Source organism: Bombina bombina, chromosome 1 (genome assembly GCF_027579735.1).
Source record: "Bombina bombina isolate aBomBom1 chromosome 1, aBomBom1.pri, whole genome shotgun sequence".
NCBI classification, from domain to species: Eukaryota; Metazoa; Chordata; class Amphibia; order Anura; family Bombinatoridae; genus Bombina; species Bombina bombina.
The window spans coordinates 1,048,194,080-1,048,215,899 of NC_069499.1; the positions used below are offsets into that span (position 1 = coordinate 1,048,194,080).

The 21,820-nt window shown below is 36.8% G+C and overlaps 1 protein-coding gene across 1 annotated transcript in view; it reads left to right on the forward strand.

Moving 5' to 3' along the window:
- Window positions 1–21,820, forward strand: part of ZNF335 (zinc finger protein 335) — a 168,661-nt gene that overhangs the window by 140,339 nt on the left and 6,502 nt on the right. The window contains exons 22-25 of the mRNA XM_053688670.1: window positions 582–661; window positions 770–840; window positions 12,018–12,095; window positions 12,280–12,363. Coding sequence (XP_053544645.1) covers window positions 582–661; window positions 770–840; window positions 12,018–12,095; window positions 12,280–12,363 — 313 coding nt within the window. The remainder of the gene's footprint in view (window positions 1–581; window positions 662–769; window positions 841–12,017; window positions 12,096–12,279; window positions 12,364–21,820) is intronic.

The following is a 21,820-nucleotide window of genomic DNA, read 5'->3' on the forward strand; positions in this document are numbered from 1 at the left end:
GCTGTGGTGCCCTTAGTGTATGGTCCGCCTCCTTTTACCCTCCCGATTTTTTTCATTCAGTGTCCTCTAGAGCTTGGGTATTTGTTCCCACAAGTAATGAATGAAGCAGTAGACTCTCCTCCCATTAAGATGGAAAACATAAATTATGCTTACCTGATAATTTCATTTCCATCTGTGGGAGGAGACTCCACTGCTCCCGCCCGTTTCTCCAGGGGGCGGACCTAAATTTAATATTATTCTTCTGGCACCGTTTATACCCTGATATTTATCCTACTGTTCCTTGTTCCCTTGGCAGAATGACTGGGGGATGAGGGGAGTGGGGGAGGTATTTAAGCCTTTGGCTGGGGTGTCTTTGCCTCCTCTTGGTGGCCAGGTTCTTAATTCCCACAAGAAATGAATGAAGCAGTGGACTCTCCTCCCACAGATGGAAATGAAATTATCAGGTAAGCATAATTTTATGTTTTTTTGTTTCTGTTTTTCTTTCTTATATTTACATTACACCTTCTCATCCTACCATATTCACTCTTTCTTTCTCACCTATTATCTTCCTCCTTATCTCATACATTCATTTTCTGTTTCAGATTTAATAGGAAAGGTCATTTGAAATTCCACATTCAGCGTCTACATGGTTGTGGTGGCAGAGAGCAGCCAGAGAGTGGAGGTCAAGGGATTTTATATAATGGTTAAAATGTGCATAATACAATAATACATTTAAAATGTGTAGATACATCTGAATGGGTTTCTTTAATTTGATTTACTGTCATTTTAGATCTGTCATCTGCCCCTGCTGTAGAACAAGAACACATTTTCTTGACGCAGGAGGAAACTGTGGCCAATCAGGTGAGAAGTATTAAAGGGACAGTCTAGTCAAAATGAGACAATCATGATTCAGATAAGGCATGCAATTTTAAACAACTTTCCAATTTACTTTTATAATTAAATTTGCTTTGTTCCCTTTGTATTCTTTGTTGAAAGCTAAACCCTAGGTAGGCTCATATGCTAATTTCTAAGCCCTTGAAGGCTGCCTCTTATCTGCATTGTGACAGTTTTTCACAGCTGGACAGCTAGACAGTGCTATTTCATGTGTGCCATATAGATAACTCCACGGGAGTGAGCACAATGTTATTTGAGTCAGCACTGATTGGCTAAAATGCAAGACTGTCAAAATAACTGAAATAAGGGGGCAGTATGCAGAGGCTTAGATACAAAGTATCTTAATATCACAGTGTTGGTAATACAAAACTGGGGAATGGGTAATAAAAGGATTATCTTTTTAAACAATAAAAATTCTAGAGTAGACTGTCCCTTTAAGGTTTTGGCTTAGGTGGGGAAGAATTATAGATCAGCTTTCTTTCATGTAATTGGCAAGAGTCCATGAGCTAGTGACGTATGGGATATACATTCCTACCAGGAGGGGCAAAGTTTTTCAAACCTCAAAATGCCTATAAATACACCCCCCACCACACCCATAATTCAATTTTACAAACTTTGCCTCCTATGGAGGTGGTGAAGTAAGTTTGTGCTAAGATTTCTACGTTGATATGCGCTTCGCAGCATGCTGAAGCCCTGTTTTCCTCTCAGAGTGCAGTGAATGACAGAGGGATGTGAAGGGAGTATTGCCTATTGAATGCTATGGTCATCCTATCGGGGTTCTATTTCATAGGTTCTCTGTTATTGGTCATAGAGATTCTTCTCCTACCTCCCTTTTCAGATCGACGATATACTCTTATATACCATTACCTCTGCTGATTCTCGTTTCAGTACTGGTTTGGCTATCTACTATATGTAGATGAGTGTCTTTTGGTAAGTATGTCTTATTTTATTTATGACACTCTCAGCTATGGTTTGGCACTTTATATGTAAAGTTCTAAATATATGTTTTATACTTATATTTGCCATGATTCAGGTTAATCAGTATATTTCCTTCTTACAGACTGTCAGTTTCATTTTTGGGAAATGCATATGAATAAGTATTTTCCTTACCTGAAAATTTTTCAAATTGACTTTTCTTTCAATTTGCGGGCTGTTAGGCTCGCGGGTGCAAAAAATGCTAGAATTTATTGCGTCATTTTTGGCGCGAAAATTACGTTTGTTGACGTTAATGATGTAATTTCCGGCGTCGTAGTTGACGCAGAGAGTTTTCACGTAGTTGCGTCCTCTATGACGCTCGTGTTTGTTGCAGACGTTTTTGGCGGCAAAAAATGTGTCAATTGTGGGCGTCATACTTGGCGCCAGTTTTTTTTTTTTTTGACATTATTTAAGTCTTTGTTTCTTTTTGCTTCTGGTTCCCAGAGGCTTATTCTGTTTGCATTTTTTCCCATTCCTGAAACTGTCATTTAAGGAATTTGATAATTTTGCTTTATATGTTGTTTTTTCTATTACATATTGCAAGATGTCGCAATCTGACCCTGTATCAGAATCTACTTCTGGAAAGCTGCTGCCTGATGTCGGTTCTACTAAAGCTAAGTGCATTTGTTGTAAACTTGTGGTAACTGTTCCTCCGGCTGTAGTTTGTGTTGGTTGTCATGATAAACTTTCAAAAGCAGACAATATTTCCATTAGTGGTAGTCCATTACCTGTTGTTGTTCCTTCAACATCTAATGTTCAGGAAATTCCTGTTAATGTAAGAGAATTTGTTTCTAATTCTATTCAGAAGGCCCTGTCTGTTATACCACCTTCTAATAAACGTAAAAGGTCTTTTAAAACTTCTCATAAATTAGATGAATTTTTAAATGACCGCCAACATTCTGATTTATCTATCTCTGATGAGGATCTATCTGGTTTAGAAGATTCTGCCTCAGATATTGACACTGACAAATCTTCATATTTATTTAAGATGGAGTTTATTCGTTCTTTACTTAAAGAGGTGTTGATTGCATTAGATATGGAGGAGTCTAGTCCTCTTGATATTAAAACCAGTAAACGTTTAAATTCGGTTTTTAAACCTCATGTAGTTATTCCAGAGGTTTTTCCAGTTCCTGATGCTATTTCAGATGTAATTTCTAGAGAATGGAATAGTTTGGGTACTTCATTTACTCCTTCTTTAAGGTTTAAGAGACTGTACCCTTTGCCGGCTGATAGATTGGAGTTTTGGGAAAAAATCCCCAAAGTTGATGGGGCTATCTCTACTCTTGCTAAACATACTACTATTCCTACGGCAGATAGTACTTCTTTTAAAGATCCTTTAGATAGGAAGCTTGAATCTTTTTTAAGGAAGGCTTATTTATGTTCAGGTAATCTTCTTAGGCCTGCTATTTCTTTGGCTGATGTTGCTGCAGCTTCAACTTTTTGGTTGGAGGCTTTAGCGCAACAAGTACCAGATCATAATGTGTATAGCATTGTTAAGCTTCTTCAACATGCTAATAATTTAATTTGTGATGCCATTTTTGATATCATTAGAATTGATGTCAGGTATATGTCTTTAGCTATTTTAGCTAGAAGAGCTTTATGGCTTAAATCTTGGAATGCAGATATGACTTCTAAGTCAACGTTGATATCTCTTTCTTTCCAAAGTAATACATTATTTGGATCTCAGTTGGATTCTATAATGTCAACTGTCACTGGGGGGAAGGGAGCTTTTTTGTGTCAGGATAAAAAATCTAAGGGTAAATTTAGGGCTGCTAACCGTTTTCGTTCCTTTCATCAGAATAAGGAACAGAAGCCTGACCCTTCCCCTAAAGGAACGGTTTCCAATTGGAAGCCTTCTCCGGTCTGGAATAAATCCAAGCCTTTTAGAAAATCAAAACCAGCCCCCAAGTCCGCATGAAGGTGCGGCCCTCATTCCAGCACAGCTGGTAGGGGGCAGGCTACGATTTTTCAAAGATGTTTGGATCAATTCAGTCCAAAATCATTGGATTCAGAACATTGTTTCTCAAGGGTACAGAATAGGTTTCAAGGTAAGACCACCTGTAAGAAGGTTCTTTCTCTCACGCATTCCAGTGAACCCAGTAAAGGCTCAGGCTTTCCTGAAGTGTGTTTCAGACCTGGAGTCTTCTGGGGTAGTTGTGCCAGTTCCATATCTGGAACGGGGTCTGGGGTTTTATTCAAATCTGTTCATTGTACCAAAGAAAGAGAATTCTTTCAGACCAGTTCTGGATCTAAAAATTTTGAATAGTTATGTAAGAATACCAACATTCAAGATGGTGACTATAAGGACTATTCTGCCTTTTGTTCTGCAAGGGCATTATATGTCCACAATAGATTTACAGGATGCTTATCTTCATATTCCAATTCATCCAGATCACTTTCAGTTCCTGAGATTCTCTTTTCAAGACAAGCATTACATATTTGTTGCTCTTCCTTTTGGCCTAGCAACAGCTCCAAGGATCTTCTCAAAGGTTCTCGGTGCCCTTCTCTCTGTAATCAGAGAGCGGGGTATTGCGGTGTTTTCTTATTTGGACGATATCTTGGTACTTGCTCAGTCTTTACATTCTGCAGAATCTCAAACAAATCAACTTGTGTTGTTTCTTCAAGAACATGGTTGGAGGATCAATTTACCAAAAAGTTATTTGATTCCTCAGACAAGGGTAGGATTCCAAATAGATTCAGTAGCCATGACTTTGTCTCTAACAGACAAAAGACGTCTGAAATTGGTTTCAGCTTGTCGGAACCTTCAGTCTCAGTCATTCCCTTCAGTAGCTATGTGCATGGAAGTTTTACGTCTCATGACTGCAGCATCGGACACGATCAGCTTTGCTCATTTTCACATGAGACCTCTTCAGCTTTGCATGCTGAATCAATGGTGCCGGGATTATACAAAAATATCACAATTAATATCCTTAAATCCCAATGTTCAACACTCTCTGATGTGGTGGTTAAATCACCAGTGTTTAGTTCAAGGGGCCTCTTTTCTTCGTCCAACCTGGACTGTGATTTCAACAGATGCGAGTCTTTCAGGTTAGGGAGTTGTCTGGGGATCTCTGACAGCGCAGGGGGTTTGGAAATCTCAAGAGGCGAGATTACCAATCAATATTTTGGAACTCCGTGCGATTTTCAGAGCTCTTCAGTTCTGGCCTCTTCTGAAGAGAGAATCGTTTATTTGTTTTCAGACAGACAATGTCACGACCGTGGTGTATGTCAATCATCAAGGTGGGACTCACAGTCCTCAGGCTGTGAAAGAAGTATCTCGGATATTTGCATGGGCGGAATCCAGCTCCTTTCTAATCTCTGCGGTTCATATCCCAGGTATAGACAATTGGGAAGAGGATTATCTCAGTTTCCAGACTTTACATCCGGGAGAATGGTCTCTTCACCCAGATGTATTTCTTCAGATTGTTCAGATATGGGGGCTTCCAGAAATAGATGGCTTCTCATCTAAACAGGAAACTTCCCAGGTATCTGTCCAGATCCAGGGACCCTCAGGCGGAAGCCGTGGATGCATTGTCACTTCCTTGGAATTATCAACCTGCTTATATCTTTCCGCCTCTAGTTCTTCTTCCAAGAGTGATTTCCAAAATCATAATGGAACGTTCGTTTGTACTGCTCGTGGCTCCAGCATGGCCACACAGGTTTTGGTATGCGGATCTTGTTCGGATGTCCAGTCGCCAACCTTGGCCACTTCCGTTAAGGTCAGACCTTCTATCTCAAGGTCCGTTTTTCCATCAGGATCTCAAATCATTAAATTTGAAGGTATGGAGATTGAACGCTTAGTGCTTAGTCATAGAGGTTTCTCCGACTCAGTGATCAATACTATGTTGCAGGCTCGTAAATCTGTGTCTAGAAAGATTTATTACAGAGTTTGGAAGACTTACATTTCATGGTGTTCTTCTCATAAATTCTCTTGGCATTCTTTTAGAATTCCTAGAATTTTACAGTTTCTTCAGGATGTTTTGGATAAGGGTTTGTCTGCAAGTTCCTTGAAAGGACAAATCTCTGCGCTTTCTGTTCTGTTTCACAGAAAAATTGCTAATCTTCCTGACATTCGTTGTTTTGTACAGGCTTTGGTTTGTATTAAGCCTGTCATTAAGTCAATCTCTCCTCCTTGGAGTCTTAATTTGGTTTTGAGAGCTTTACAGGCTCCTCCGTTTGAGCCTATTCATTCTCTGGATATTAAGTTACTTTCTTGGAAAGTATTGTTTATTTTGGCTATCTCTTCTGCTAGAAGAGTTTCTGAATTATCTGCTCTTTCTTGTGAGTCTCCTTTTCTGATTTTTCATCAGGATAAGGCGGTTTTGCGGACTTCATTTACATTTTTACCTCAGGTTGTGAATTCCAACAACATTAGTAGAGAAATTGTTGTCCCTTCATTGTGTCCTAATCCTAAGAATTCTTTGGAAAAATCTTTGCATTCTTTGGATGTGGTAAGAGCTTTTAAATATTATGTTGAAGCTACTAAAGATTTCAGAAAGACTTCTAGTCTATTTGTTATCTTTTCTTTCCTAAGAAAGGTCAAAAAGCTTCTGCTATTTCTTTGGCTTCTTGGTTAAAACTTTTGATTCATCATGCTTATGTGGAGTCGGGTAAATCCCAGCCTCAGAGGATTACGGCTCATTCTACTAGGTCAGTTTCTACTTCCTGGGCTTTTAAGAATGAAGCTTCTGTTGATCAGATTTGCAAAGCAGCAACTTGGTCTTCTTTGCATTCTTTTACTAAATTCTACCATTTTGATGTTTTTTCTTCTTCAGAAGCAGTTTTTGGTAGAAAAGTTCTTCAGGCAGCTGTTTCCGTTTGATTCTTCTGTTTATAATTTCATTTTTTGTTCATTATAAGATTAAAATTTTTGATTTGGGTTGTGGATTCTTTTTTCAGTGGAATTGGCTGTCTTTATTTTTATCCCTCCCTCTCTAGTGACTCTTGCATGGAGTCCCACATCTTGGGTATTTGCTATCCCATACGTCACTAGCTCATGGACTCTTGCCAATTACATGAAAGAAAACATAATTTATGTAAGAACTTAGCTGATAAATTCATTTCTTTCATATTGGCAAGAGTCCACGAGGCCCACCCTTTTTGTGGTGGTTATGATTTTTTTGTATAAAGCACAATTATTCCAATTCCTTGTTGATGCTTTCGCTCCTTTCTTATCACCCCACTTCTTGGCTATTCGTTAAACTGAATTGTGGGTGTGGTGGGGGTGTATTTATAGGCATTTTGAGGTTTGGGAAACTTTGCCCCTCCTGGTAGGATTGTATATCCCATACGTCACTAGCTCATGGACTCTTGCTAATATGAAAGAAATGAATTTATCAGGTAAGTTCTTACATAAATTATGGGGGTTTTCCCCCTGATATTTCCATACAAGTTTTATTTTTCTCTCTTTTTTATGTTAATTTTCTTCTGTTTGTACCTATATCATACATCTTGGTCTACACTTTGGCTTGTTTTAAAGGGATAGGAAAGTCAAAATGAAACTTGCATGATTTAGATAAATCATGACATTTTAAGACACTTTTAAATTCACTTCAAATGTGCTTCGTTCTCTTGAACTGCTGATTGGTGCCTGCATCAATTTGTTGCTTGTGATTGGCTAACTAGATGTGTTCAGCTAGCTGCTAGTAGTGCATGCTGTTTCTTCAGCGAAGGACAGCAAGAGAATGAAGCAAATTTGATCATAGAAGTAAATTGGAAAGTTGTTTAAAATTGTATGTTCTATCCAAATCATAAAAGAAAATGTTTGGGTTTCCTGTCCCTTTAAATATTTACTGCAGGGTTTCACCAATTTTTGTTTCCTTCATGTTCTATTGTTCTTATTATTTTTATTATTTATATGAAGTTAATAGCTAAATTAATAGGTAAGCTGTCCCTCTCGATATATATGTATATATTTATTTATATTTATACACACAATATAAATATATTATATATATATATATATATATATATATATATATTGTGTGTGTGTGTATATATATATTCAAGAAGGAAAAAGATAACAACAATGTTTGAAAGTTAGCTGTAGCTAAGATTTTCTAAGCAGAGCCCCCTGCCACTAATTCATCATTTGTTTCTCAGCTTCTTTTCTGAGTAATCTAACATTTGTGGAACAGTGCAAATAAAGAGATTAAAATGGTTAAAAGGACTATCGAACATCAATTAAAATTGGTGTGTTCAATTCTAAACAGAAATTAAACCGCTTACAAATACAACGATGTATTAACTGACCTATAAATACAAATTACTAATCAAATACCTTATTGTGAATAGTTTGGAGTATCTTAGTAGAAGACCTATAACATATAATACTGAAATGTTGTCTAGGAGCAAAAAGTCCACCTTTTGTCACATATTATTCCCCATAGCGTATCCAATACGATCTGCTTGTTAATCATTGTCCTTTTAATCAGATAGTTGTTGTTTTTTCTGTTGCATCTAATAAAGTGACAGTTTAAAATATATTATTTTTAATGGATGTTCCTTAGCTAAAAATAATACTTGCTTGTTAGTAATGTTCCTGTCTGCCAATAAATTTGTGAATAGTCTCCTTGTCAGCCAATAAGCTTCTATCCCACAGATTAGTATTGCACAAACATGCGCTTGTTATACGTTTCTAAATCAAAATACCTAAATGGACAGTAAATGTAAAAAATTATGTTGCAAAATTCTGCACATAGTGCAGAATTATGTAACAATATCTGAGCAACAGCTTTAAAAATCAAAAGATTTTAGAGATTTCAGCCCCTAATGTTAAACTTACCTCGTTTTTTTCTCCAGGCTCTTCTGATCAAGGTCTTCCTTTCAAAAGCGGTTCGCGGGCACACTGTCTAATCACAGCTAGCCCAAACGCGCTATTGAACTAAATGTAGCTTGTTCCCGCTACCAGGAGCGTGCTACATTTAATTCAATAGCGCAATTAGACAGCGCGTCCGCGAACCGCTCTTGAAAGGAAGATCTGATCAGAAGAGCCTGGAGAAAAACTAGGTAAGTTTAACATTGGGGGCTAAAATCTCTAAAAAATCTTCTGATTTTTAAAGCTGTCGCTAAGATATTCTTACATATTTCTGCACTGTGTGCAGAATTTTGTAAACTTATTTTTTAAGTTCACTGTCCCTTTTTAAAGGGACATTAAATACTAATATATACAGTATATATATATATATATATATATATATATATATATATATATATATATATATATATATATCTGTAAATACATATATACACATATAAATACATTAATATATATATATATATATATACACACATGTATACATCTGCATTCATGCATATTTATGTATCTCAATGTTAAAGCCCTTCAACAGTTTTTTTCTTTTCTTTTTTCTAACACCCGAGATCTCATATCATTAAGCCCTTATAACTTTGTGTGCATTATTTTTTAACAATGTTAATATGAGTGTAAAGGTAATTTGTAATGTATTTTTGAAGTATTTTGTGACACTTTTTAATTTTACCAAACAGTTAACCACAGCTTTGAGTTTGCGGTAAGGATTCTAGCGTAAATCAAGATCGCGATTTCGCTCCACTTGTAATATCAGCACAAATTCGAAAGGGGGCGCAAACGATCACAAAAACGCTAGCGCAATTGTTTGCGTGCCACTTGTATTGTTATCTAGCCCTAAATACATTTAAAAGCAAAGTATTGAGGTTATTCCCCACCTCCATCTAGTCAAGGGTGCTGCTATGTTGAAATCTATCTTTCATTATATTCCAGTGCTGATGTGTTTGCACATGTGTAGTAACTCTTCTTCAGATACCTACAGTGTAACCTAGGTTCCAAAATGGCAGTACCCATGATTAGAGGTAGGTGCATGAAATCTATTTAGTGTCCCTTTAATCATTGTTATTTAAAAAGTGCACTTTCATTTGCTTGATAGCAATTTTATTAACCACAGTACCAAAAGGCTGAGGGTGAAATCTCTGTAATTCACCTAGATTTGCATAGCATAGGGTCTTGTAAACAAGACTTGCCTTTAAAGCCACAACTTTCGTTTCTCTCTAAATGTCACATGACTGCTACCAAAAAACATATATATGGACATTCATCTTTTTTTTTTCGCATTTATAAAAGCTTTCAGAGGAGAGGTATCAGGATATTTTGCCTGTTAGGTGACATGATGGCAATTATTATTATTATCATTTCTTTGTGTAGCGCAGCCAAATTCCGTAGCGCTGGATAATGGCAAGTACATAAGAAACACAAGAGATATCTGAATCTTGAAAGTTTAATTTTGAATTAAGTGTTCCTTTAATAACAAGATATCTGTATTATCTAACAGAAACAAAATGTAACGCAAAAAGATTGACTCACAGTTACCATATGTAACTCTTAGTGTAACTGGAACCGTATGAAACAGGCTTTTCCAACAAAAGCACTCATGTAACATTCCATTTCTCCAAACGAAATACTGTGTGTGTTTTAACCAATGAAGTGTCATGCAGAACTTTGATCTTAAAATAGATATATTCCCCTTAAAGAAGCAGAATCGTTGTATCATCTTAATAGGCAGATACCACCACTTCTTAAAAATATGTTTTATTAAAGCTTAATTGATAGCTGCACACAGACTCTCCAAAATTATATTAAACTTTAAAAAGTTGCCCCTCATTTGAAAAAAGTTAGAAACCTCTGATATACAGTAAAAAAGCTCCAGATGATGAAATGCTCCAGTCTTACTACTCATTTGTGACTGTGTGAAAAATATCCACATCCAAATGCTTGAAGCAATGAAAAACTGCAAATTCCTGTCTCAAGTAACCACACTGGAAAAAATCACAAACTGTTGCAAAAGCCTCTGACTATGATGGAATTGGAAAAGCAGTAATGGACTAATGTGGGAAATTTTAAGTTTGCCTTTCCCAATGAGTTCAATGAACCGCATTGGCAATTTATTATGTTTTTAAAGAAACACAGAACTCCAATTTTTTCGAGAGCATACACATGTTAACCAATTTCCTATTTATTTATATTATCAAATTTTCTTCATTCTCTTGGTATCCTTTCATGACAGAGCAGCCGTGCATTACTGGGAATTAGCTGAACACATAGGTAAGCCAACCACTAGAGGCATAAATGTGCAGCCACCAATCAGCAGCAAGCTGCCAGCTCCTGAGCCTACCTAGGTATGCTATTCAACAGAGGATACGAAGAGACTGAAGCAAATTAGATAAAAGAAGTAAATTGGAAAGCTGTATGCTCTATCTCAATCATGAAAGAAACATTTTGGGTTTCATGTACATTTTAAAGAATATAAAAGATCAATACAAATCGCTGATCACAATTAAAAAGTTAAAAATATAGATCACAACAATATTGAGAGTTAAAGGTAATTTGAAATGTAGACATTGTTGTTGCAAGTAGATACTAGGTTGGGAAGTTGGAGCCTCTCTCTGTTTACGTAAGACTTTAATAAAGATCTTACACCATGGGGTGCACATATATAAAACTTAACAGGACATTAAACACCTTGATACTGAAAATTTTTAATTTTGCATAGTAAATAAAACGTTTGCAATTTTACTTTCATTATATATTTTGCCCCTTTAATTTGACATTAAAAATGATGGGCTTTCCAATTCCCATGAGAATTGGAAGTACAGACTCCAGACTTTATAATACTATGTTCCACACAGCCATTGTTTGCAGAATCAGAGTCACCTTTTTTGCTTTCCCTAATTGGTCTCCGCAGTTGATATTAGATAAGGGAAACCTAGGTTACAAGATGAAGGCTCCCATTACTTTACGCTTACACTTACATGTTATTCTTATGCTAATATTTTCTTTGAATACATTATTATATCTATTTAGGGGTTACTTTACCTTTTAAAAGGGGAATAAAGGAACAGTAATAAAATGCATTAAGGTACTAGATGATATTGTTATTGAACTATTGCTTGTTTCTAACTGTAAAGAAATACTCAAAAAGAAGTGTGTGTATAATAAATGACAAGTATTTCCTTCACCTTAATGTCAGTATTCCACCATTTTCTTCTCAAAACCTAAAACCCGTTTCTAGGTTAACATTCACCCCTCTTTAAAAAAAATACAAATAGAAAATTAAAACCTTCTTGATTCAGTCAGGTAGAATTCTTGTGTTTGACCATCTTGTGTTTTTTTCTGGAAGGAGGATACAGCCTATATACAGGAGATCACTACAGCAGACGGGCAGACCCTGCAACAGCTAGTGACTGCAGATAACCAGGTAATATGATAAAAAAAACTGTGCTCTATGTACCGTAATTACTTATTTCTTTATTTTTGTTTAAAGATTACTCCCAATTAGCTTGAACCTCAATACATTCACCATATGCTATTTAATTTCATTGTATTTTAACTTTAATTTTTCATCTTTCTTTACCTCCCTTCCTTACATATTTGTGGCTTAGGTCCAATATATCATTTCTGAAGAAGGAATTCCTCACCTCATTCCACAGCAATATGTAGTGATACCAGAAGGCCATCATATACAGGTGCGTGCTCTAAATCAGAAATTGCTTTAACTAACAAAACAATCTTTCCTCCCATAGTTAGCTTCAGTATCTTAGTTCCCCAGTGTTGGATTGAACACTGCTACACTCTTCCTATCATACAGTGCCAAGATACCTATACTACTATTGCTCCCTTATCACACTATTTCTTTACTTAAATACGTTTCCAAAACTCCTTTATTTCTCCTTTGCCCACCCACATGGTTTAGTCATTTAACTGTGCTGCCAGTTGTCATAATACCCACCAAAAGCTGATCCTAATATTTTAAATTTGTAGTAGAGTAGAAAAAGAGGAAGCGCTCTCAGGGCTAAAGTGTGGTCCTATACAAAGCTCTCAAATGATGCATTTTAAAACATATTTAATATAACAAATATAATAAAATACAATCCGCTAGATTTGGAGTTTTGTCGGTAACGACCCGAAAAACTAACGCCGGCTTTTTTCTGGCCGCACCATAAAAATAACTCTGGTATTGAGAGTCCACATAAAGGCTGCGTTAGGCTCCAAAAAAGGAGCGTAGAGCATTTTTAACGCAGCTTCAACTCTCGATACCAGAGTTGCTTACGGACGCGGCCAGCCTCAAAAACGTGCTCGTGCACGATTCCCCCATAGGAAACAATGGGGCTGTTTGAGCTGAAAAAAAACCTAACACCTGCAAAAAAGCCGCGTTCAGCTCTTAACGCAGCCCCATTGTTTGCTATGCGGTAACCCTTCCTACGTCTGCACTTAACACTCTAACATGTACCCCGAGTCTAAACACCCCTAACCTTACACTTATTAACCCCTATTCTGCCGCCCCCGCTATCGCTGACCCCTGCATATTATTATTAACCCCTAATCTGCCGCTCCGTAAACCGCCGCTACTTACATTATCCCTATGTACCCCTAATCTGCTGCCCTAACATCGCCGACCCCTATATTATATTTATTAACCCCTAATCTGCCCCCCACAACGTCGCCTCCACCTGCCTACACTTATTAACCCCTAATCTGCCGACTGGACCTGAGCGCTACTATAATAAAGTTATTAACCCCTAATCCGCCTCACTATCCCTATCATAAATAGTATTAACCCCTAATCTGCCCTCCCTAACATCGCCGACACCTAACTTCAAACATTAACCCCTAATCTGCCGACTGGAGCTCACCGCTATTCTAATAAATGTATTAACCCCTAAAGCTAAGTCTAACACTAACACCCCCCTAAGTTAAATATAATTTAAATCTAACGAAATTAATTAACTCTTATTAAATAAATTATTCCTATTTAAAGCTAAATACTTACCTGTAAAATAAATCCTAATATAGCTACAATATAAATTATAATTATATTGTAGCTATTTTAGGATTTATATTTATTTTACAGGTAACTTTGTATTTATTTTAACCAGGTACAATAGCTATTAAATAGTTAAGAACTATTTAATAGCTAAAATAGTTAAAATAATTACAAATTTACCTGTAAAAGAAATCCTAACCTAAGTTACAAATAAACCTAACACTACACTATCAATAAATTAATTAAATAAACTACCTACAATTACCTACAATTAACCTAACACTACACTATCAATAAATTAATTAAATACAATTGCTACAAATAAATACAATTAAATAAACTAGCTAAAGTACAAAAAATAAAAAAGAACTAAGTTACAAAAAATAAAAAAATATTTACAAACATAAGAAAAATATTACAACAATTTTAAACTAATTACACCTACTCTAAGCCCCCTAATAAAATAACAAAGCCCCCCAAAATAAAAAAATGCCCTACCCTATTCTAAATTACTAAAGTTCAAAGCTCTTTTACCTTACCAGCCCTGAACAGGGCCCTTTTGCGGGGCATGCCCCAAGAAATACAGCTCTTTTGCCTGTAAAAAAAAACATACAATACCCAAGCCCCCCAACATTACAACCCACCACCCACATACCCCTAATCTAACCCAAACCCCCCTTAAATAAACCTAACACTAAGCCCCTGAAGATCATCCTACCTTGTCTTCACCATACCAGGTTCACTGATCGGTCCAGAAGAGCTCCTCCGATGTCCTGATCCAAGCCCAAGCGGGGGGCTGAAGAGGTCCATGATCCGGCTGAAGTCTTCATCCAAGCGGGGCAGAAGAGGTCTTCCATCCGATTGAAGTCTTCATCCAAGCGGCATCCGGAGCGAAGCGGCAGCATCCTGAAGACCTCCACCGCGGAACATCCATCCTGGCCGACGACTGAACGACGAATGACGGTTCCTTTAAATGACATCATCCAAGATGGCGTCCCTCGAATTCCGATTGGCTGATAGGATTCTATCAGCCAATCGGAATTAAGGTAGGAATATTCTGATTGGCTGATGGAATCAGCCAATCAGAATCAAGTTCAATCCGATTGGCTGATCCGATCAGCCAATCAGATTGAGCGCGCATTCTATTGGCTGTTCCGATCAGCCAATAGAATGCAAGCTCAATCTGATTGGCTGATTGGATCAGCCAATCGGATTGAACTTGATTCTGATTGGCTGATTCCATCAGCCAATCAGAATATTCCTACCTTAATTCCGATTGGCTGATAGAATCCTATCAGCCAATCGGAATTCGAGGGACGCCATCTTGGATGATGTCATTTAAAGGAACCGTCATTCGTCGACAAGTCGGCCAGGATGGATATTCCGCGGTGGAGGTCTTCAGGATGCTGCCGCTTCGCTCCGGATGGATGCCGCTTGGATGAAGACTTCAGCCGGATCATGGACCTCTTCAGCCCCCCGCTTGGGCTTGGATCAGGACATCGGAGGAGCTCTTCTGGACCGATCGGTGAACCTGGTATGGTGAAGACAAGGTAGGATGATCTTCAGGGGCTTAGTGTTAGGTTTATTTAAGGGGGGTTTGGGTTAGATTAGGGGTATGTGGGTGGTGGGTTGTAATGTTGGGGGGCTTGGGTATTGTATGTTTTTTTTTACAGGCAAAAGAGCTGTATTTCTTGGGGCATGCCCCGCAAAGGGCCCTGTTCAGGGCTGGTAAGGTAAAAGAGCTTTGAACTTTAGTAATTTAGAATAGGGTAGGGCATTTTTTTATTTTGGGGGGCTTTGTTATTTTATTAGGGGGCTTAGAGTAGGTGTAATTAGTTTAAAATTGTTGTAATATTTTTCTAATGTTTGTAAATATTTTTTTATTTTTTGTAACTTAGTTCTTTTTTATTTTTTGTACTTTAGCTAGTTTATTTAATTGTATTTATTTGTAGCAATTGTATTTAATTAATTTATTGATAGTGTAGTGTTAGGTTAATTGTAGGTATTTTATTTAATTTATTTATTGATAGTGTAGTGTTAGGTTTATTTGTAACTTAGGTTAGGATTTCTTTTACAGGTAAATTTGTAATTATTTTAACTATTTTAGCTATTGTACCTGGTTAAAATAAATACAAAGTTACCTGTAAAATAAATATAAATCCTAAAATAGCTATAATATAATTATAATTTATATTGTAGCTATATTAGGGTTTATTTTACAGGTAAGTATTTAGCTTTAAATAGGAATAATTTATTTAATAAGAGTTAATTAATTTCGTTAGATTTAAATTATATTTAACTTAGGGGGGTGTTAGTATTAGGGTTAGACTTAGCTTTAGGGGTTAATACATTTATTAGAATAACGGCGAGATTCGGTCGGCAGATTAGGGGTTAATAATTGAAGTTAGGTGTCGGCGATGTTAGGGAGGGCAGATTAGGGGTTAATACTATTTATGATAGGGTTAGTGAGGCGGATTAGGGGTTAATAACTTTATTATAGTAGCGCTCAGGTCTGGTCGGCAGATTAGGGGTTAATAAGTGTAGGCAGGTGGAGGCGACGTTGAAGGGGGCAGATTAGGGGTTAATAAATATAATATAGGGGTCGGCGGTGTTAGGGGCAGCAGATTAGGGGTACATAAGTATAACGTAGGTGGCGGTCGGCAGATTAGGGGTTAAAACATTTTTTTAGAGTGTCGGCGATGTGGGGGGACCTCGGTTTAGGGGTACATAGGTAGTTTATGGGTGTTAGTGTACTTTAGAGTACAGTAGTTAAGAGCTTTAGAAACCGGCGTTAGCCCAGAAAGCTCTTAACTACTGACTTTTTTCCTGCGGCTGGAGTTTTGTCGTTAGCTGTCTAACGCTCACTTCAGAAACGACTCTAAATACCGGAGTTAGAAAAATCCCATTGAAAAGATAGGATACGCAATTTACGTAAGGGGATCTGCGGTATGGAAAAGTCGCGGCTGAAAAGTGAGCGTTAGACCCTATTTTGAGTGACTCCAAATACCGGCGGTAGCCTAAAACCAGCGTTAGGAGCCTCTAACGCTGGTTTTCACGGCTACCGCCAAACTCTAAATCTAGACCAATATATGTGCATATATATGAATTCAAACAAAGAAAGTCATTGCACTTAAGACTATGGAACTGCTTTGAAACGTAGACCAGAAAAAATGTGTTCCAAGTGAAGTGAATAAAAATATTTTTAAAAAAATGGAGTTATGTCAATAAAATGTTTAATGTGAGGAAAAAGATGTGTCCATGGGTAGGTGAATAAATTAATTGATCCCAAATAATATTCCCCCAAAAAACACAGATGTATAAAAAACAATATCCTTATTAAAAATGTGTAGAAAATATTGTTCTTATCTATGTCCAAAAAGTAGATACAAAAAGGATTTACCTATAAGAAAATAGGTCTTATAGGTAAATCATTTTTGTATCTACTTTTTGGACATAGATAAGAACAATATTTTTTACACATTTTTAATAAGGATATTGTTTTTTATATATTGTCTTTTTTTTTTTCTTCACTTCAATTGGAACACATATTTTTTTCTGGTCTACCTTTTATGGCACTTTCACAGTCCCAAGCACAATGACTTTCTTTGTTTGAAATCATATATATGCGCATATATTGTATTTTATTATATTTGTTCAATTAAATATGTTTTAAAATTTATAATTTTAGAGCTTTTTATAGGACCACACTTTAGCCCTGAGAGCGCTTCCTCTTTTTCTACTCTACTAATATTTATTTGGGATCTAGTTAGGAGATCTCTATTATCTGGAAGCTTGGGTGTATACTCTTTGGCGTTTAATACCTTTTTCAACATATTTTATATTTGTACTCACGTATAAACTCATATAAAATTTTACTCCCAGTCATTATGCACCAAGCATCACCTATATTTCTTTCATGTAATTGGCAAGAGTCCATGAGCTAGTGACGTATGGGATATACAATCCTACCAGGAGGGGCAAAGTTTTCCAAACCTCAATATGCCTATAAACACACCCCTCACCACACCCACAATTCAGTTTTACAAACTTTGCCTCCTATGGAGGTGGTGAAGTAAGTTTGTGCTTGATTTTCTTCTGTGATATGCGCTTCTCAGCATTTTGAAGCCTGATTCCTCTCAGAGTACAGTGAATGTCAGAGGGATGTGAAGGGAGTATCACCTATTGAATGGAATGGTTTTCCTGGCGGGAAATATTTTCATAGGTTCTCTCTTATTGGTCGTAGAGATTTATCTCCTACCTCCCTTTTCAGATCGATGATATACTCTCATATTCCATTACCTCTACTTATAACTGTTTCAGTACTGGTTTGGCTATCTGCTATATGTGGATGGGTGTCTTTCGGTAAGTTTTTCATTACTTAAGACACTCTCAGCTATGGTTTGGCACTTTATGTATTAATGTAAAGTTCTAAATATATGTATTGTACTTTTATTTACCATGAGTCAGGTTTATGTATATTTCCTTTTGCAGACTATCAGTTTCAAAATTGGGAAAACATATTTAGGAAGTTATTTTTTCTTACCTGGGGTATAGTCTTTTCTTCAAAATTGACTGTTTTCATTAATTAATTAATTTTATTTATAAGCTTTTCTTGCCTGGGTTGTGAAATGCTTTGCACTGGGTCACACCTGCTACTCCAGCTTACAAAGACCCCATTGTGTTCAATTTTTCAGAGGTTTTGTTTAAAACTATGAATATTGTTTTTTCTAAACAGATATTAAAGGTTTTCCATTCTGTCATTGATTGTTCCCGATGAATTTTACAATTCACTATTTTGAATGTGGCATTCTATTTTAAGAAAAGTCAAATGCTATATTCTAATGTTAATTTGCATAGTGTATGTCTATAAAAATAAGTACTCGTCTCATATGATTTCCCTTAAATTAATGTATTTTTCATAATATTAAATAGTAGAAACAATTGTCAAAGGAAACAAATGTCAAGAGGATAATGATAATCCCGGAGGAATATCTAAGAGGAAGCGCGTGGCCAATAAACAACTAATGAGTATAGATATGTGTGTATATATATATATATATATATATATATATATATATATATTGCTAAAAAAATTAACGCCTAGATTAAGAGTTTTACGTTAGCCTTAAAAAGCAGCGTTGAGAGGTCCCAACGCTGCTTTTTATCTAACGCTGGTATTACGAGTCAGGCAGGAAAGGGTCTACCGCTCACTTTTCTTCCGCGACTCGAGGCTACCGCAAATCCCCCTTCCAATTGCGTATCCTATCTTTTTAATGGTATTTGCCTAACGCTGGTATTACGAATCTTGGAAGAAGTGAGCGGTAGACCCTCTCCTGGCAAGACTTCTACCGCATTTAAAAGTCAGTAGTTAAGAGTTTTATGGGCTAATGCCGGAACATAAAACTCTTAACTTAAGTGCTACAATGTACACTAACACCCATAAACTACCTGTTAACCCCTAAACCGAGGCCCCCCCACATAGCAAACACTATAATAAATTTTGTTAACCCCTAATCTGCCGACTGGACATCGCCGCCACCTACATTATACTTATGAACCCCTAATCTGCTGCCCCTAACATCGCCGCCACCTACATTATATTTATTAACCCCCTAATCTGCTGCCCCCAACGTCGCTGCAAGCTAACTACATTTATTAACCCCTAATCTGCCGACCGGACATCGCCGCCACTTTAATAAATGTATTAACCCCTAAACCGCCGCACTCCTGCCTCGCAAACACTAGTTAATTTTTATTAACCCCTGATCTGCCTGTCCTAACATCGCCGACACCTACTTACATTTATTAACCCCTAATCTGCCACCCCAACGTCGCCGCTACTATATTAAAGGTATTAACCACTAAACCTAAGTCTAACCCTAACCCCCCCTAACTTAAATATAATTTAAATTAAACAAAATAAATTAAAAAAAATAAATAAAATATTCCTATTTAAAACCAAATACTTACCTGTAAAATAAACCCTAAGCTAGCTATAATATAACTAATAGTTACATTGTAGCTAGCTTAGGATTTATATTTATTTTACAGGAAACTTTGTATTTATTTTAACTAGGTAGAATAGTTATTAACTATTTAATAACTTCCTAGCTAAAATAAGTACAAAATTACCTGTAAAATAAATCCTAACCTAAGTTACAATTACATTTAACACTACACTATCATTAAACTAATTACCTAAACTACCTACAATTAATTACAATTAAATTAAATAAACTAAATTACGGAAAAAAACAAAACACTAAATTACGGGGAAAAAATACACTAAATTACAGAAAATAAATAAAATTACAAGAAGTTTAAACTAATTACACCTAATCTAAGCCCCCTAATAAAATAAAAAAGCCCCCCAAAATAATAAAAAGCCCTACCCTATACTAAATTACAAATAACCCTTAAAAGGGCCTTTTGCGGGGCATTGCCCCAAAGTAATCAGCTCTTTTACCTGTAAAAAAGAATACAATACCCCCCCAACATTACAACCCACCACCCACACACCCCTACTCTAAAACCCACCCAATACCCCCTTAAATAAACCTAACACTACCCCATTGAAGATCACCCTACCTTGAGCCGTCTTCACCCAGCCGGGCACCAGTGGTCATCCGATCCGTCCAGAAGTCTTCATCCGATGGGCCAGAAGAGGACATCCAGACCGGCAGAAGTCTTCATCCTATCCGGGCAGAAAAGGACATCCGGACCGGGAGAAGGCTTCATCCAAGCGGCATCTTCTATCTTCATCCATCCGACGAGGAACGGCTCCATCTTGAAGACCTCTGGCGCGGAACATCCTTCTAGGCCGAAGACTAACGATGAATGAATATTCCTTTAAATGACGTCATCCAAGATGGCGTCCCTCAAATTCCTATTGGCTGATATGATTTTATCAGCCAATCGGAATTAAGGTAGGAAAAATCTGATTGGTTGATGCTATCAGCCAATCGTATTGAAGTTCAATCCGATTGGCTGATTGGATCAGCCAATAGAATTGACGTTGCATTCTATTGGCTGATCCAATCAGTCAATGGGATTGAACTTCAATACGATTGGCTGATAACATCAACCAATCGGATTTTTCCTACCTTAATTCCGATTGGCTGATAGAATCTTATCAGCCAATCGGAATTCGAGGGACGCCATCTTGGATGACTTCATTTAAAGGAATATTCATTTGTCGTTAGTCGTCGGCCTAGAAGGATGTTCCGCGCCGGAGGTCTTCAAGATGGAGCCGTTCCTCGTTGGATGGATGAAGATAGAAGATGCCGCTTGGATGAAGCCTTCTCCCGGTCCAGCTGTCCTCTTCTGCCCAGATAGGATGAAGACTTCTGCCGGCTGGATGTCCTCTTCTGGCCCATCGGATGAAGACTACTGGACGGATCGGATGACCACTAGTGCCCGGCTGGGTGAAGACGGCTCAAGGTAGGGTGATCTTCAATGGGGTAGTGTTAGGTTTATTTAAGGGGGTATTGGGTGGGTTTTAGAGTAGGGATGTGTGGGTGGTGGGTTGTAATGTTGGGGGGGGTATTGTATTCTTTTTTACAGGTAAAAGAGCTGATTACTTTGGGGCAATGCCCCGCAAAAGGCCCTTTAAAGGGCTATTTGTAATTTAGTATAGGGTAGGGCTTTTTATTATTTTGGGGGGCTTTTTTATTTCATTAGTGGTCTTAGATTTGCTGTAATTAGTTTAAACTTCTTGTAATTTTTTTTATTTTCTGTAATTTAGTGTTTATTTTTTTTCGTAATTTAGTGGGGGGGGGGGTTCCGTAATTTAGTTTATTTAATTGTAATTAATTGTAGGTAGTTTATGTAATTAATTTAATGATAGTGTAGTGTTAGGTGTAATTGTAACTTAGGTTAGGATTTATTTTACAGGTACTTTTGTACTTATTTTAGCTAGGTAGCTATTAAATAGTTAATAACTATTTAATAACTATTGTACCTAGTTAAAAAATAAATACAAAGTTGCCAGTAAAATAAAAATAAATCATAAGCTAGCTACAATGTAACTATTAGTTATATTGTAGCTAGCTTATGGTTTATTTTATAGGTAAGTATTTAGTTTTAAATAGGAATAATTTATTTAATTGTAGTTATTTTATTTAGATGTATTTAAATTATATTTAAATTAGGGGGTGTTA